We start from the raw sequence: 18,159 nt of genomic DNA on the forward strand, positions 1-18,159 counted from the left end.
AAGGTATATCAGAAATCTCAAGAACTTTTAACCTAATCTTAAACCCTCCACTATTATAACTGGGTTAACAGAGCTGTTAATGGAACAATTTCTCGTTACAGACAGGAATTGTCATGAGGAAAAAGGCAAATAACTTTGGGTAGATGGGTTTGACACAGTAGAAAATCTCATTTGTTCACAAGCTTATTTAATTGTTTTGGTTTGAAAGGGATCATTTTAGGCACTTCAATGCAAAGTGACAATGGCTGCAACTGAGAAGGAGTGCAACCAAATGGCCTTTTCTCTTCCCATTTCCTGCTGTTTTTCCACAGAGTACACAGCACTTACTCAGTAGATGCACAGATCTTTTGGTTGGAGCTTTCTGAAATACAAGCTTGCTGAGATTATGAGCTATTTTGATATCTTTACTTACGGCAATTACCATTTGATGTCATCTAAACATTGCCTCTGCTTGCACTGGACCAGAATCAGCCCTACTGACCTCTCCCTCTCCAAGGCAGCTAAATGGCAAGAGGGAGAAAACATTTTTCATGCACTCATGGATGTGAGCGAAAGCAAAACAAGCCCCACTCTTCCTCTGCCTGGCTTCCCATAACCCGAGGAAAAAGCAGGACCCAGAGCAAACAAAAACTGCTACACAATCCCTCTTTTGGAAACAAGAGGCCACCAAAGGAAAGGCAGCTGCCCAAGGCACTCCCAGCTCATAACAGAATTGTTCTTGGAATTGTAGGGAATAATGCAATTACAGAGAACTCAGTCAAAACACTGAGCTAAGAAACTATGCACTGTAGTTCAGAGTGCACTGAAAGCAGAGAAATGTTTTTACTTAATTTGGCTGCTCCTCAAAATCATATGAGCTTTCCAGATCACGTCAGGATATACCATCATCTTAAGTATCTCAGCCAAATTTCTTTGCCTCCATACTGAAGCAGATAAAGTACTTTTTCCTGCTTCTGCCAATCCCCTCCTTGTGTGGTTACAGCTTTTGCTCAAATCAGCTCTGTCTCATGCCCTCCTGCTCCCAACCAGGGAGGACAGCACCTTTCTATCATGTGACGAGCAAATATTCTCTCCTATTTCAGATTTAAACTCAACCCCAATTTTGTATGCAACCTCTCTTTATATTATCAAAACTTACAGAGCCCTCCTCCCTTCCCCGAACTTCGACTTTGCTCCTGTATTAGTTACATTTCTCAGAGGAAGGAGAGAAAACTTTTACACAGCGGTGCATCACTAAAATATACCACCCAAACACCACCACTAAAAATCTCCATGCAACGCAGCTGTTAATATAAAATAGATGCAGCATGTAGCTAACATTTCCAGATTCTACAGGCCCGTGATCATGCTAATCTGTTTCACATAAAAGACTCATCCCTTTATTTTTAGATGAGATGAGTTAAGCAAATGTCTGTGATTGGAAACTGAAAAACCAACCACGGCAGACAAATACTGGATGTATGTGCATGAGACTGTAATGCCTGAAAAAGACTTGGAAAAATTCTCCAAGTGAAGTGTTACTGAAATATCCTGTAACACCTGATTCACTTTTATCTCTCTCTCTCTGTGGATACAGAGTTATATCCATCAGTGAAATTTAATCCTAAAAGGAGCTGGCAACCAAAACTACTAAAAGTTTTTGACATTAAAATGCAGCTCTCTCCTATACCTCCCTGTAATTTAGAAATGAGATTTAAATTGCATGTAAGTTTTTCATAATAATGGGATCTTGTCACCTCCCAGTATTTTTGCCACTTTTAAAAACTGAACTCCAGAAGATGAGATGTTCCCATGCGTAACTGTCATCTTCAAAATCACAAACACCAGAAACTTACATCCCATTTAGCTCACCTATTTTAGATCATACAAATTTAATTACATCAACTAACAGGAATTCTTTGTCCAGTTTTCCATTTACTAAATATCCATTTCCCAAAAGGAAAAAAAAACCAAAAAGAATAAATAATGTCCTCCTTTATTTATCTGTTCTAGAAAAAATGATGGGGAAAAGAAAAAAAAATGCACTATTACTTTAAACATCTATGATTCATATTACTCAGTCCACCAAACTTAAACCCCATTTCTGACATGCATCGTTCTTTTGTTAGGAGTGAATAGCAAAGTTTCATTAGCTCAAAGGGACTGAATATACAGCAATGATACAAGATAAGGCTTTAAGCAGCAGTAGCAAAGGAACCAAACAATTAAATAATTTTGATACGTGAAGATATTACAAGTAATGGCAAAAAGCCTTTCATGCCTTAGTGAGGCAGCACTCATAGTGGTGCTTTGACTTACACTTTTCAGGTACAGTTCTTAATGCATTCAGCAATCCTAAACTTGGACATCTTTGCACAAAGTTGCCAAGTCTACACGCATTAATCTCTCAGAGAAAAGAGCCCACTTACCTTTGAGAGAAGTATATTTGATAGAGAATTAAAATTCCATTTTGAAAAGTTTAACCAAGGCACTTATTTTTTGTCCCTCTTTACACAACACATACAACCTTAATTCATAAAATCAAATGTGCAAGGCAAAAGCAGTGCTGTGCCAAAGGCACAGTACCACTCATGACACTCCACATATTTTGTAAGCAATTTGTACCTCAACAGAAGTGCAACATCTCCGGTTCCTTCATACCTCTGCTCTCCAAATATTAGTGTTGCTTTCCCTCATCAAACTGACCTAATGATCTCTTAATAGCCATAGTAAATGAACTCAAAATCACACTGGATATTTGCCTGGAATCATGCCTCCAGCTGGTAGCAGCAGCGTAACAAAGGGGACAATCCCCTGAGACCTGCCACAGGGAGCAGTTAATGATGGCTTTTACCACCTTTCTGTTATGTTAGGCCGGTCCTCCAGCCAAGGCTCTCACTTCTGTTCCAGCCCCTGCACTAGAGGGAATAAGGTAACAGCAGCAAAACCCAAACAAACAAAAAAATCCATCCACATTTCATATAGGTAGGGGAGTATTCCCAGTGTGGGCACTGAGGAACATCTCCCCAAAACTTACTTGTTAAGGCACATTTGTGCAAGCCCCGGCACAAGGGGCAGACCAACAGCGTAGCTGCAGCACTGGCACAAAAGGCACCGTAAGGAGGTTGCTGAAACTTATTTTTCAGCCTTTTGAGCAAGGCAGATTGGGAGTAATTAATCAAAACTGCCACTGCCATTGCTCTGGTCTGGGCAGCACAATCTCGAACACGACGGACACTGCAGAGCTTCTCAGAGTTAACAACAGGAATGGCTGGAGCTCAAGCAGCAGCTTCCAAGGACACTGTTCAAGGGTACAAGAAAGATGTAAGGTGTGTTTAAAGCTGTAGTAAGATGAAAAATGAGATACTGGATTTATAAATGAAGACTTAGACAACTTCTGGAAAAACAGAAAGACTTGTTTGAAGACAGGTTTTCCCTATGGAGTGGTTTGAAGGCAACGCACATTTTGAGAGAAGAGGTTCTTGCACAAACCTCTGGGAGATAATGGGCAAACACTATGTGCTAGACTGCAGACTGCATTTTCTAGGTAACTTTTTTTTTTTCTGGTAGACACTGACTCATTGAAATACACACCTCATTATTCAGTCTCCTTTTACTAACATTTTTACCAGATACTTCATGAAGAAATAAGATAAGTGACAACTGCACGGTGACTTAACTACCCATATCATTTCCTGAAAGTCAGTTTCTCAGGGGATTAAAAAAAAATAAAACCAGAAAGAAACAGAAAGACAAAAATAAAGAAGATCCTGTGGTCTTTTAGGAGCCAGAAAATTTAAATTCAGCTTTGACAAGAACTCCCATCAGGGTTTTCCAGAGAGCTGCAAGAAATTAAATTTTCAAAAGGACTTAAAAGGTTTAGGAGCCTGTTTCATTGTTAAAAGAGATTTAGACTAATGAGCTTAAGCATTGCTGGATGTACTGCTTCATGCTCTGTCTTGTCCAGCCCAGTGAGAGGTAGGGTTCTCCACAGCTACTGACAGATTCAGACACAAAGGCTGAAATACAGGAAGCCTCTTTCTACAGTTTCCAGAAGGAGGTGACTGGCCCTGAGCAGCAAACGCAGACAGGAACACGGACCTTTGCCCAGGTCAGCATAAAACATCGATGGAGTGAGACTGTGCTCCCAGGCTGGGCTGTGACCTTGAGCAGTGCCCCTTCTGCTGCTCATGGCTCAGTTACAAAGTAGAGATTCAACACAACGGTACCTTCTGTGGCTGCAAACACCTTCACCAGAGGCCATTTGTCAAAGCTCCTCAGCCTGAGACACTTTGAAAAGCAGCTGTGAGTGCCCTGAGAGTGGGACACAACCCCCCGTACCACATTCCCGTTTAAGTTTTTTCAGGAGAAAGGGAGGCAAGTCACACATAATACTTATCAAAATGTTTTATTCCATTTGCACTTTTGCAACAGAAAAATGGTTTAAAAAAAATGTAGATGTCCCATGGTATGCTTGACCTAAATTCTTCAGTGCTGTTCCTTCATTTTGTGAGAGACTCGAAATAACTCCTAAATATGTAAAATTTTCATGAAACATGAAAAATGACAAGCCTATTCATGAGCTGTTGTGTTTACTTTCTCAAAATTAAGCTGACGTGTTTTCTGGTGCTTTGTTTTCTATTGACAATGAGTCACCATTCTGTGTCACGTAAGAATCTGTGAACTTTCACATGGAAGAGTGGGGTAGGTAGGAGTGTAATTGTGGCCTAGTGGTTGTATCAGGTAGATGTTTCTGCCAAATTATTCAGAATTAAAGGAGTTTTTAATTTAAGCTATTACATCATCATTTAAAAAAATTGTAAATCAGTATTTTGATGCCCTCCAGCCCTCAGTACCTAGATAAAACCAATAAATTTGGTTTAAACAAACTCCAAACTCCTAATAAATGGCCTGTATTCAATCATAAATTGAGCATCAGTGAATATGCTGAGCTAAATTGGTTGCTTTTTCAGGATAGCTGAAAAAGTTATATAAAATCCAAGCCATTTAGCACATGTATGTGGCTCACAATCAGATTTTAGCAGTAAGTTCTATCTGCTCAAACTTTTTGTTGGAAGTCCTCACTTTCTACCCATCCAAAGCTCCATTTAAGTCAAGAGAAATGTTGTTTGTATTATGGACCCTTTCTCCTGGCCACACATTAGTACCATATTTCTTTGCCATTGCAATTCTAATTGACTATGCTACCTGTTGTTTGAAGCTCATCTCACTACAAGTCTCCTAGGAAACAAATTTAGGAGCACACATACATTAGTGAGAATCCTGCCTCAGGTGAGTTTGGTTTGAGATGATGGAAGAGCACTGCTCCTCAGTTTGCTCACATTCGTCAAACCTGATACTGAAACAGGCCCAGAGCTCAGGGGAAAGAGTGAAAGGTCTGTGCTGCCCGTTCTCCATTCACAGCACACCTTTGCTTTTGTTCAGAAAGCCAGGGAACCTTATTGCCTCTGAAAGTATGTTTTCTTTTTTCTCAGCTTCAAGTGGATGGCAGTTATGACAAAACCTGCCAGGGTTGCTGCTGTGCCAGAAACCACATAGGCAATTCCCAGGAAGGGGTTACTCCCTCCACTCCACACCACAGTTGAGAGAATCACATGCTTCCTCCCCTTGAATTTGGAAACAGGGAAATCTGATAGAAGGATGTTAAGAATTCACAAACAAAGTTTATATTATTTCCAGGAGAAGAGAACAGAATGGTTAAATGCTCAAAAACCTTTTCAAGGCACAAAGAGTCTGGAGGTCTGCATTTGCTGCCAAAACTCCTTTAACTGATCTATCTCTGCTATTCTGGATCCAGAAACCCAGTAGCAGCTGGTGGTAAGAAATCCAGTTATTTTAGTGACAGTCTTTGTGTGCACCTGGAAATACTTTCTTTTTAAAAACATTGCAAATTTCAGATTCATAATTTATATAACTGCTACTGCATTATTTTGCTATGAAAACTTGAAAATGAGCCTTTGGGGCAGCTTATCATGATACTCCAAACAGTCTCAGTGAGGATACACGCTCATCTCTACCTAATATGTTGTACCCAGAATGGTATTTGATTTTACCTTTCATCTCTCTCATGGAAGCATTCAGAATAGAACTGTGCCATATTTAAAACCATAGCTCTGTCAGCTGAGAGAGAAGAGAAATTTACAGTCATCCTGACATAACTCCTGCTGACAAAAGGAATGCTGTAGTCAGCAAAGTTCCTGCTGCTGGGTGTGACAGGGCATTTGCACCAGCACAAAAGCTCCTGTCAGTCAGCACGTGGCCCAAATCCATCAGAAGGCTCTGCTGACCCAGGCATCCCGTGCTGCTAGACACCTCTGCACATCGTGCACCCCAGTAAGGGATTCCACCCATCTCATTAGGCCAATATTATTTTCAGCTCAAACAGCATCTTCAACCATCTCTTTAGGTTCCCACTCTTCAGTTTTACCCTTTGTGTGATGCACCTGTGTAATGTTACCAGCCAAAAGCAGCCCCCTCAGAAGTCAGAACCAAAGTCAGGAGCTGCTGTTTGAGTAACAACCCTTACTAACCTCTGCAGGAGCTAAAAAGAGTCCATTATCACAGTCTTATTTTTCATGGTGAGTCAGTTTGGGGCGTTCTGTGCAGTTTCTTTGCCAGTTTACCACAAAAATCCGACTCGCTCCCATCTCATTTATCTCCCAGTCCTAGATAATATGAAAGGATACTGTAGGAAATACGGAACGTGTAATTCCCTGCTGGCAGCCCATCCGCAAAGTGCCTGATCCGTTTGACACGGCGGTAAAGATTTCTGAACGTGGCAAAGGCTGACACTCGCATCCAGATGATGAAGTCATCATTGACATAACCGGTGTTCCTTTCATCTTCCTCATCTAACAGATACACTGGCTTCTGCCAGTAAGGAGGTCTTGCTGTCCCTGATGGAAAAGGAAATGAAGCAGGAAAGACACACTGTCAGAAAAAAAACAGTGGTTTGCTGGCTAAATTCTGGGCCTACTCAAAACCAACGCAGAATATGAGATATGGAAGGGACACGAGACACTGTCCAATATTCAGAAATTATATAGGCTAGATAACAGTTTTCACCCAAGCATCTCCCCTCACCTCAAACATGAATGAACAGTTTAACCCAGAGATTGCCACACACGTTAGAAACTTCAAGCTCCGGAAAAACAAAGTGACTTGCACACATGAAAATACTGTGTATTCTGGATTCCTGTTGCCTCTTCAACAAGCCACATGCTCTCTATGATGAGGAGCTTACCTTCATTTTTATACATTATTTTACTCCAGAGAGGCTCCTTTTTGCAGCCTAATGGCACGGCCTCTGATATTTAGAATCTGCCTCATGAAACTTAGCTAATTAACTCTTGCATTTTGCATCCAGCACAGCACTGCCCTGATGCAGAATAGGGAGTTTTTAGTCACACTTCAATACAGATCAACCATAACAACAAAGAGCCCTAGGACACAGGTCTGAAAGAACCAGTGACGAAGGCAGCCTCAGTTGTCTCACAACTGCCTAAGATTCTGCAAAAGCACAAAGGAAAGATGTGACATGCAACTCTCCTTTATAGATGTTTCCAAAAGATAAAAAACCCAAAGCAACTGCCTCCTTGCTTTCCCTGGCCAGATTAAGCATTACAAGAAACTATACAGAAGGGTGTTGATTTGGGCTAACTTCAGTCTTCCAAATCCTTTTTTTTCCAATTTTGTGGAGACAAAATGTGGCTACCAAATGAAAAAATAAAAAGGTGATATTTTGGCTAAATATGTCTTCTGTTCTCAGTCACCCTCTAAGCTGCTTCTCTAACCTGCTTTCGTATTTCTTCTAAAAGGGATTTTTCTCAGACAGAGAGATACGTGAGCAGGGAGGTAGGGAAGCCGTTGAAAAATAAGGAATACCAGCAGAAGGAAGCATTCTTACCTGCAAATGCAGAAGAGAGATTGTATGATTCAGGATTGCGAAATTTCACATTTTTATCTGTCCACCAACTGTTCCCAGTCCTCAGCAGTGGCACTTGAATCACAGATGAGTTACGGTTGTAAAAAAGATCAATAGTATCTGCAGGAAACACAATAAGCAATACCTTTGAGTAAAGGACAGCCATCCTAATTACGAGCATGACTAACAAAAAAAGTCACACTGAAGCACCTCTCAAGGGAATAAAAAACAAGAAAAGTCCTGGGAAAGGTTTCATCATGACTGCGTACAGAATACCGTACATTCCAAGAGAAGGATTAGGGTTCCAGTCGTAGAACTTCCAAAGTTTTAGGTTGAACCTACTCCTACAAATAACCCTATTGAGGAAACAATGCCTTGTAGAAACATGGGCACAGATCTCATGTCCATGAACTCCTGTTGGATTAATTTCTTCACAAATCACTTTCAGAGCTCTCTAGCTAGTTACAGAAGTTACTCTCCTAGTACCCTACTACTTTCCCTACTATTCCTTTGGCAGTTGCCCTCAACTGACTGCTTTGCTATAAATACATAACATGTGTTTTCAGGGAAGAGGGGAGAGGTGAAAGCACTGTAAAGGTAATCAGAATCCACGATGCTTTGGAGAAAATTTTGGTTTAGTTTTATACCAATCAGAGCTTGTCTATCAACTTGGACATGAACATTTTCTTCAATCAAAAAACATTTAGTTAAAATTGTGGTTAACCATGCCATCCTGTTTCAGTGGGTGAAGGGTACTTCTTTTATCCATTATATTTTCCTACTTAGATTAGTTTAACAAAAGGCAAAAATAATAGAGGTCTCATTAACACCTCTGTAAACACCTTGGTGCCAATGGGATGAAGCAGGGATACTTGGATGATAGAGATGGGGAGGGGCTGCTTTTTAGAAAACATGAAAAACACAACTCGGCTGCATGACATCAGTGAAAACATACCTTTTTTTTATCCTGCTGCAAAACCTGTGTTTACACTCCTTAAAACTCAGACACACTCTTCTGAGGAAGTGATCATTCCGTGTCCCACTACTTCCCCACCTGCTTGTCACCAGTTCATTAACAGGAGTTGCAATTCTCTGAGCTCTGTCTGCTTAAATGCTTGCCTTGACTGCTCCCTTGTCTGCTATCTTGGGTTAAAAACCTTCCCCGTGGCTGGAACTTGGCCATCTTCCTCATGTTATAAAACAAGATCAGAGAGCAGTTTAGATAACCAGCTAAACTGCCAAAAGCAAAAGGGCAGCACCTTCTCTCACACAGGAGGGTCAGAAATGAGCTACCAGAGAGGGGACATCAACTCCTTTCCCCACATCACCAGCAGATGGAACTTTTCACCACACTGTGCACTAAGGACAGATGCACAGGCAGACACCGGGAGGTTCACCCTCAGCGGGGGCTCCAGAACAGTGTGGGCTGCACAAAGGTAGCTCTGCTGGCCTGGGTCTGAGCCTAGTCCAGTACATCAGACTTCTAGGGCAGTAGGTAGGTGCATAGGCAGATGAAAATCAAATGGATCTAAAAGTTACTGAATGCAGCTGACCTTCACAAGTCTTCTGGTGTGGGTGGCTCAGCTGCTTGCAAAGAGCTGCTGCCTTGCCAAAACCTGTTGTGTGCAACAGGTTAAAAAAAGGGGGGGTGGGGCAGAGATCGGCAGACAGAAAATATGGAGTATTTTTTTGTCTCCTTTCTTTCCAAATAAATACATTCTGAAATCTCCGAAACTCATAGGTAGGTTGTACCTACTAAGTTACTACAAAGAAAATGTAACCCCAGTACAAATTAAAACTATGTATGCTTCCAGCATTCAAAGACCAAAAAAGAAACCACATAGATCCAAAGGTCCAAACCAATGTGGAGAATCTGTCACCTCCTTCTACGCACACCAGTGTGGGAAGGCACAATCTGTGGTCTCCCATCATTATACGAGAATGTACTTTTTAGAAAGGAAGCACACTAAATCTGTTGTATCATTGTTCCTTATTTCAACAGGGACTCAATTCCTCAGTCCTGCTACATATTCACATTGAAAAGGTCCTAAAAAAAATGAAAAATCTCCCTCAGTTTCAAAAAAGTTACCAAACAGTAGGCAGCAGAGCCCCATATTCACCAGAGTTGCACTACCAAACAACAAAACTTTTTGTGGGAGAAAGACAGAGACCTTGCAACATCAGCCTAGTAATGGGGAGTAGTTTCAAGTATGGGGTAATGGAATAGTCCCAAGTGGAAATCAGTAAGGTGGTTGTGGAAGGTACACACGTACCATTGAACATGCTGTTGGCAATAGCCCCGCACGGCGCCATGGGGGTCCCATTTCGGTAGGTGGCGAAGGGCGCACAGTAGCTCCTCTGAATCTGCATTCAAGGTCACAGAACAGTCAGGCACAGACCTGGAGTTTTAATTTGCTGCTGTCCTCCCCTATTCCTTCTTCTGAAAAGCCACTGAACAATTAAGTCTCCAGTACCTTCTGGTGACATTAGAGAAACATCCAAATGAATGAGTTTGTAGCTGGGGAACACCTTCCATATCATGGCACGTAAACTTAAGGTCTTCACCAAGTTCTGCTGCGGACTTGCAAGCTCCAGACTACAAAAACAGATTTGGGGATCTGCTGCTGTAACATGGCTACAGCTGAAAATGTTCCAGGGAAGCCTTGGCTTATCACAGAGCATCTTATTTTTCCTTCTTTTTAATTTTGACCTGGACTGCTTTAGTGCTGGAGAACAGCAGATATAGTTAGCCACATTACTGCAGTTCAACATGGAGAAATCTTGATGTATGAACTGAAAAACAAAAGTCCACCTCAAATTTATCACATCTCTCCTATCCTAGGTTCATGGGAAACTATAAATCTTGAGGTTTAAACATGGGAACATTTTCAAGTAACTCCAATGAGCTGTATAACTGATAGGCACAACAGCCAAAAGCAGTTTCATCTGGATGCAAACAAACAAGCTGACAGGACACTTAAAGAAGCAGATGTATGAGGAACATGTCTTTAACTTTACAAGAAGCATTTTATAGAAACAACAGATTATTATGGCACAACCATCATCCATACTGAAAGGACAGCATGTGGATAGTGTGTATATTAAGAAATGCTACTTTTAAGCCAAAGAAAATATGGTTTAGATTTGTAAGTAAAAAAACCTGAATGCCATGATTGCATTCTCCAATTTCCTTATGCAGGTCTGCTGCAGGCAATGCTGTCTAGCTCCCTCTTTAGAGCTCTAAATTGCATACTTAGAATACATGATCACTTATTTCACCATAAACCTTTTCCTCCTCCTTGTCTGCTTCCACAGCCAGATGGCAAAATGAAAGACTTAGAATAACTTAATTCCCTAACCCTATAATAATAGCACAGCTTTAAACATTTCTGGCTAAGACTGAAAATGTGAGAAGGAAAAGCTTTCTGTAAATTTATTTGAAAAAGACAATGTATTTTTGAGCAGCACTCCCTACAGTGTGCAGGTTTGAGAACTGCAACACTGGACTGACAGCTTTTATCCCCTCAGTCTTTCTCTCTTATTAACTTATTAGACCTAATGGCCATAGCAAGCATGAAAGCAGAGACCAAACACTGAAAACCTTTACTTTATCATTCCCTAGAGCCATCTAAACACACTTAACAGTTATGCCTAGTTAGCTCTCCATATGGTAAAAGATGCACCTGCTGGTGATCTCATAACATACAAAGAAAACTTACGTTTACATTTCGACCCAAGAGTTGTGCGTCGCTTCTGGAGATCACGTATCGACGATGGTTTTGATAGAAGTTTTGCAGACCATAGTACATAAAAACATCACCCTAGAATTCAAAGATAAATCCCTTCAATAAGGTGAGTTCATGAACACAATGAAAAATCCTATTACTTGCTAAGAAAGAGAGGGGAACAGAGTGCTCAGCTTGCATTTAAGTGTTAGTAACTACACTCTAAGCAATACAGCAGACATAGTCTAGAATATAGTCTTTACTCTAACTGAAAGTTTTGGTATTTTGGCACAAAATTAAACATACTTTAAATTACCAAATGAAACCTAAAATAAAAACGCCTCATAATTATTTTACTCAAGATGGCATGGCTGGCCATGAACTTGGCCAATGAATCATTTCACAGAGACAGACACTCATTTTCCACAAAAGAAGGTGCACAAAAACTTTCAAATTAAAAGGAGAATGCTAGGCAGGCAAATCAAGCATGAAAGATAATTATTCAACTATAACCCCCCACCCATTATTCAGTTAAATTAACTTCTCATGTCAAACATCACTGTAATCTGAAGAATTACAAGTATTTTAACAGCCTCTTCAATACTGAAGAATCCTAAAGTGACTTCATAATTTAAATTGCACTATAATTTTAATGGATCATTTATGCAATACTAAGTATAACATCTCTTTGGTGGAACATGAAGCATTTTAACAGTCTCAACAACATGACCTGCTAGTTCAGGACAGGAAATGAAGGATACTTTTTCCAAATGAAACTGCAGAATCACATTGCTAGACTTGAGTTATTTCAAGGACCTTGGGGATTAACAGCATAACCCTTGTAAAAAAGACTACAGGGGTTTACTTATGTAAAGTGGTCAGAGCTTCAGATTTCCTTCTTGAGAGCTTAGCAGTGCAGTAACAACTAACCCCAGGCCAAGGGCAAGGGTTTGCTACTGACTCAGAGGGAGATACAGAGAGACGTCACCTCCACAATCAAAAACGATTTCCTTCACCTCCATCTTCTCCTTGGACATCTCCCAAATAAGGACAGAGGTAGTCTGGTCTTGATTATTTTCAACAAATACCAAAACGATTAATGAAGGTAAAAGCGTAAAATTTTGAGTATTTCATGCTTTGAAAAAGTACAAAGAAAATGTAGTCAGGAGCTTTACAGAACAGAATCAGCGTATTTTATCATACAGGGATATAAGTAACAGGTGTTACTAAGCAGCTTCAGTTGTGTCTTGCATCTACTTACCAATATATCTTCCTTTAGCGTGAAATTAACAGAACAATGGCATTTCTTATTCCAGTTAGAGGAATTTTCACGGAATTTTGAACAATCTGAGCATTTATCTGAATAATCTATCTGTCAGAAGTGAACAAGTAGAGATATTGTAATAAAGGACATGCGCATAAGAAGAGGTTTTAGCTCCAAGACTTCTCAGAGCAGTTTTCTTCTAAGTGACTCTGCACTGCCAAAAACATTGTTAAAAATGAAGAGGCAGAGAATGAGGACTTGGCCTCAATGAACATTCACAAAATTTATCCCCACTTTAAAGCCATTTTAGAGCCTTCTGATGACTGTTGCAGAACCTTCACATCTGCTCCTCGGCAAAGGAGTGCTGAGTGAAAAACGCTTCTGCACCTTCTGCACTTCTGGCTGACCAAGTAATACTTGACAAATCTCCACATGCATCACAGCCCACCCCTGTTGAATGGCCTGGATGTAGTGCTGAGTGTTGGCTCCAACCAGGAGTCTATTAACAACACCACAGGTCTAAACAACCTTGCCTCCAGGAGGGATTTAAACATTAGGACTCCCGGTATTTTAAGATTTTGCTCTGGCAAACCTATGTTCTTCTAGCCCCAAACACTATCAAAGGGATTTGCTTATTTCCCTTCAAAACCCCAGGAAATAATGGCAATACTTCAGGGATTACCAGCCAGCAGCAGTAATTATCACCCATATTTCAGACATTACCACCCAGTTAACCACCCCGTGCTTGGGTTTTATTGATAACCAACCACAGTCTCTGAAAATTTTCACAGGAATACTACCTGCTGGACATACATCCAGGGCGTGAAGCCATTGCTACCACTTTATTCAGAAGTGGAAAATCAAAGCCTTTTTCCTCCAAACCTAGCCCAGTTTCTACTTTACAGAATATCTAAGAACACCACCCCCAAACAAACCTGGACTTCTCTGACGCTGTTTGCAGACAGTACGAGGCAGACTCCCACAGTAAGGCAGAACGCGCCTGTGAGGAAGAAGCTGGAGAGCACAGTCGCAATATTAAGTTGGGGCTTCCAAGCTGGCAGCCTCTGCTGTTTGAATGCACTGTTATCTGGACATCTGGAAGGGCGTGCTTCTCCTTCTTGTGAAGGAAAGTTTGTCTTGTTTTTCATTTTCTTCTCGGTGAGAGGAAGGAATAATATACTTGTGCTGGAGAGTGTTTAAGCTGAGATACTGTCTTTATTATTGGGAGACTGTATTGTTTGTTCAAACCTGCATTATGGCCAGGAATTACTTATTAACTACATCTCTCCCTTCCTTGTTTTCTGTATTTGTGCCTGGATCCCCATGATCAGCTTGTACCAATCATATGATTGTGTACTTTGATCAGGGTGTCCAGTTCACGTTTCTTGGAAAAGCTTAAATACGTTTTTCCTGCCCCACAACCTAGTAGGATTTGTTATGTCTTACTCATTTGCAGGGATACTGTCAGCTATACTGGAATTTCCATGTAATTTCAGATGCATTATTTCTTCTCCCTTCACTCCCATAGCTGCCCAGCTAACAGGCAAGGCATACAACGAAAGGAGTTCTCCTCCAAATGCACTGGATTCCACGGGGGAGGACTGCAGGTACTGAGACAGGACTGGACAGAAAACATTGCTTTGAAGACCAAACCAATTTTCTTGACCTATTACATTCACTGCTATTGGCTGAGATGTAATTAAAGGTTGTAAAAAGGTTATGTGTCCTTTATCACAGAAGAACTACTCATTTTCAAAATATCTGATTTGGATCAATGGCTTTCCAACATACTGATGATTTGATCACCTCTATTCACCTTGTTCTCTGAAAAAGAATCCATCCATTCCCTACTATCCACAATGACAGAAGAAACATCCAGAGTTCATCTCTTTTTAATTTCCATGGACAAACAGAAGAATATTTGTGGCACATTTCAACAGTTTAACCAAAATAAAATCTCGATATAATATACAGATAATTTATCATGTAAAAGCAAAAAAATAGCATTTGGCCAGTTATTACTGAAATTCATACAACTTTTGCAAGGAACCTCTGGGGCAAGAACTAGATTACCACTCTCATGAGAAAAATATATGTCTCCTTTGGGACAGCAGAAGAGAACAGAAAATCAATACTCAGGTTTGCTCATCTTTGAAGTCTTAATAGTGACATATAGTACTAAATCTAGCAAGTGAAAGCAATAATGTAATTCTAATTTCAGTATGACATTCTTCCTGCTATAAAAATCACACTAGAACTACAAACAAAACTTCTCTTTTATTATTAAAAGAAAGGAAAGCTCACAAAAAGTTGCAATGTGCATTCTTGCTGTCTTGACAGACCTCTGAAGAGTCAAAATTCTTGATTTCATCACCTGTTCATCACTTGCCAATTGCAGACAGGATAACAGTAAAATGCAGCTGCAAATTACTTCTTTGTCGGTATGCTCATCAAAAAAGTCCCAGCTTCACAGACCCCTCTCTGCACAGCTTTATAATACTCATCTCCAGTAGGTCAATTGTTTCTTTCTTTATCTGAAGAAAACAAAGAAAGCATAAAAAGTTGCTATTTATTCTGATTATTTATTTACTCAGATACCTTTCTACAGGACTGGAAATTTAAAAAATTCCCACACAAGGTCCTGTAGAATGCTCCCATTTTCTAAAACACCTAGCATTTGCTCTACAACCCCAAAGTACAACTACGGCTCCTGAAGCCTTTCCTGAAGGCTACAGGAAAGCTGTCACTGGGAAGCAGTTAAAGCACTGCCACAGCAAAATGTCCATCCTGGGCTGGAAAATCCCTATGTTTACAGAGTAACAACTGGGAACAAGTCGATGAAGGGCAGTACCAGAGGCACAGCACTGTCTGTGTCTGAGACACCTGAATGAAAGTGAGCCTGAAGGGCAGGTCTATATGTGCTGCATGTAAAGTACTTTGGCTTATAACACAGATATGGTTGTGGCTTATTGCTTATCTCAAGATAAAAGACGAATGTATTACAGAGCAAATATTGACCACATATTTCAAAGGGAACACAAGATTCTTTATCATCATGGTTAGTCCAGAGTTTCCTTATAGCACCCTCTTCCCACTTACCCTTCTGTGCCTCCCCTTTGCACAGGAACAAACGATGCAAGAAGGTCTCATCAATTTCTATTCCACACTGGATGTGCTACATGAAGGTGAAAACAGTTGTCTTTCTTTCACACACCTTTTCCATTTCTCACAATCTGTTTTACTTTCATGAAACCTGAAACTTCAGCTTTCCGTATTTTCAACTGTACCGAAGGCTCAGTCTGTGTATTGTTTGCAGACAGTACAATATTGTTTTTTGTTGAAAAAAGCTCCACTTGAATTTTACGAACAGGTAATTTGAGGAGTTGAGGCAGCTCTGTATTGCCATCAACCTCTGTACATAAAAGCTTTCAAAGCAGGAAGCTTGTCTTCTGGTCAGATCAAAAAGGATAAAATCAATTTTTATTCAGACCTTTATGCTTTACTATAATTCCAGTGTGCCAAGACAAAGTCTGATAAACTCATTCACTCCTCCTGCGGTTTCTTTGAGAGCTTTCTTTTTATCTCCTCTCCATTGTTTGGGACAAATGAAGCAGGAGACACAAACAGAGAATAAAAAAATCCAACAGTGTTAACTAATGAAATGTTGAGGCAACTCACAGAGCTGTGGATCAGGGCACTATCCATTATGTGGATATAGAACTGTCATGTGGAAAGATTCATGCGTTTTTAAAATCACGTATTTATCACAATATACCACTGTGTACACAATTCTCTAGGAGAGTACAAAATCAGCAAGTAGAACAGACAGGTGCTCCCAGCTGTTCTTGCTTTCTGGTGTAATTACAACGAAATTTAGCAATGTGGCACCTTAAATATGCAAACAAATTATTGACAATTGAGGTTTGCACTGAAAATAGGCCAGTATGCTTAGTTTCTAATTTTAAGTGTACAATTTTTCCTTCACAACTAATACTGGATAAAAGAACTTAGTACGTCAAACTGCCAAGTCTCTAAATTATGCTTTTGGTACTTTATTTCCTCTCTGAGAAGACTTATCCATAGTGTGTATCCAACAATTTTTATACAATTAGAAAAGCTAAGACTGTATTCCATATTTTAAGTCTACAAGTTGATACAACATCCCATTGGTTTCTCTGTGGTGGTAAGATGCTTTATCACCCCAACATTATTCCTTATAGGTAACTTTCAGGAATCTGACTGAGGTCTGCAGTGGGAAAAATAGCTGCAAGATACTCCACTTAGACAGCTCAAGATGTCAAAAACCTTTCTGTATGTTGTGCTTACCTGAGTCAAGTGCAGGTTTGAAGATTTTTCTGTAATTACATATTCACTGCTTTGTAATCACACATCAATATCTACTGCTTACATTAACACTATACATGAAGGTACATTCTTACTTACTTAGGTTTAACTTGAACTAAGCCTTAGCTTTTTACGTTAAGATAATTTTAAGATATTTGCCTTAATAAAACACACTTGGAGTCACAATTTTTGGCCTACACTCCTAGACATGCAGAAATGCTGTGGTGCTACCTACAGTGAGCTGAAGGGGATAGTCCAGGTTTGCAATAGCCCAGAATGAAATTATAATCCTTGTTTTTTTTGAGGTGCATCTCCTATTTCTACAGTATGCATATTTACTTCAGTTGACTTTGAAAATCCATCCCACTGCAATCAGCACCTTTCATATGGCTATGCCAGTGAATTTGTGTTTTCTGCTCTTGAAGAAACTTAAGAGATATGTGCCAACATCATAGAAAAAGCCTTATGTGTTGACCACACGAGGGAGCCTCCTTGCCTCCAAAAAGCAAAGCCACGTTTTTTCGCTATGTATTTCATTTCTGCAATGTATTTTTTTGTGGGGCCCTTTATTTGAGATTATTAGAAATATCTGTCTTTGAGTGACTGTAAAATGCAGCACATTCAAATACATAGACAAGTACATAGATGGATTAATGACTGCTAATGTGTTTTGCTTCAGTGTAATGTCCATATGCAAAAAAAGTCCTCTTGCCTGGAGATTCTGCACATAGGCCTGCTCTAATGTGCAAAAAAGTGAAGACCCTGGGCAGGAAACTGGGAGTTCTGTAACAACAAATGAAGGAGTCTGGCTCTTCATCTGGCTAGATATCAGGTGATGCCCCACAGCATTTGGTAAACATACCTTGTCACAGCAACAAATACAAAAGCTGGATTACAGAATT

The 18,159-nt window shown here is 40.1% G+C and overlaps 2 protein-coding genes across 5 annotated transcripts in view; both read right to left on the bottom strand.

Moving 5' to 3' along the window:
- Positions 1–5,117: 5,117 nt before the first annotated feature.
- LOC114068468 (cell cycle control protein 50C-like) lies at positions 5,118–14,687 on the bottom strand. The gene is made up of 7 exons (XM_027904582.1): positions 13,849–14,687; positions 12,911–13,021; positions 11,644–11,745; positions 10,198–10,288; positions 7,907–8,044; positions 6,687–6,896; positions 5,118–5,629 (listed from the first exon to the last, which is right to left on the bottom strand). Exons 1-7 carry the CDS (start codon positions 14,059–14,061, stop codon positions 5,439–5,441), a joined length of 1,056 nt encoding a protein of 351 aa, XP_027760383.1. The 5' UTR covers positions 14,062–14,687; the 3' UTR covers positions 5,118–5,438.
- A 102-nt stretch (positions 14,688–14,789) lies between these two features.
- Positions 14,790–18,159, bottom strand: part of CMSS1 (cms1 ribosomal small subunit homolog) — a 230,219-nt gene continuing 226,849 nt past the window's right edge. For all 4 annotated transcript variants that reach the window (XM_027904586.1, XM_027904584.1, XM_027904585.1 and 1 more), the window contains exon 10: positions 14,790–15,447. In XM_027904586.1, the coding sequence (XP_027760387.1) occupies positions 15,364–15,447 (84 nt within the window). In that variant the 3' untranslated portion in view covers positions 14,790–15,363. The remainder of the gene's footprint in view (positions 15,448–18,159) is intronic.

Source organism: Empidonax traillii, unplaced genomic scaffold (assembly GCF_003031625.1).
Source record: "Empidonax traillii isolate 1590-97213 ecotype Southwest subspecies unplaced genomic scaffold, ASM303162v1 scaffold1067:size500408, whole genome shotgun sequence".
NCBI lineage: Eukaryota > Metazoa > Chordata > Aves > Passeriformes > Tyrannidae > Empidonax > Empidonax traillii.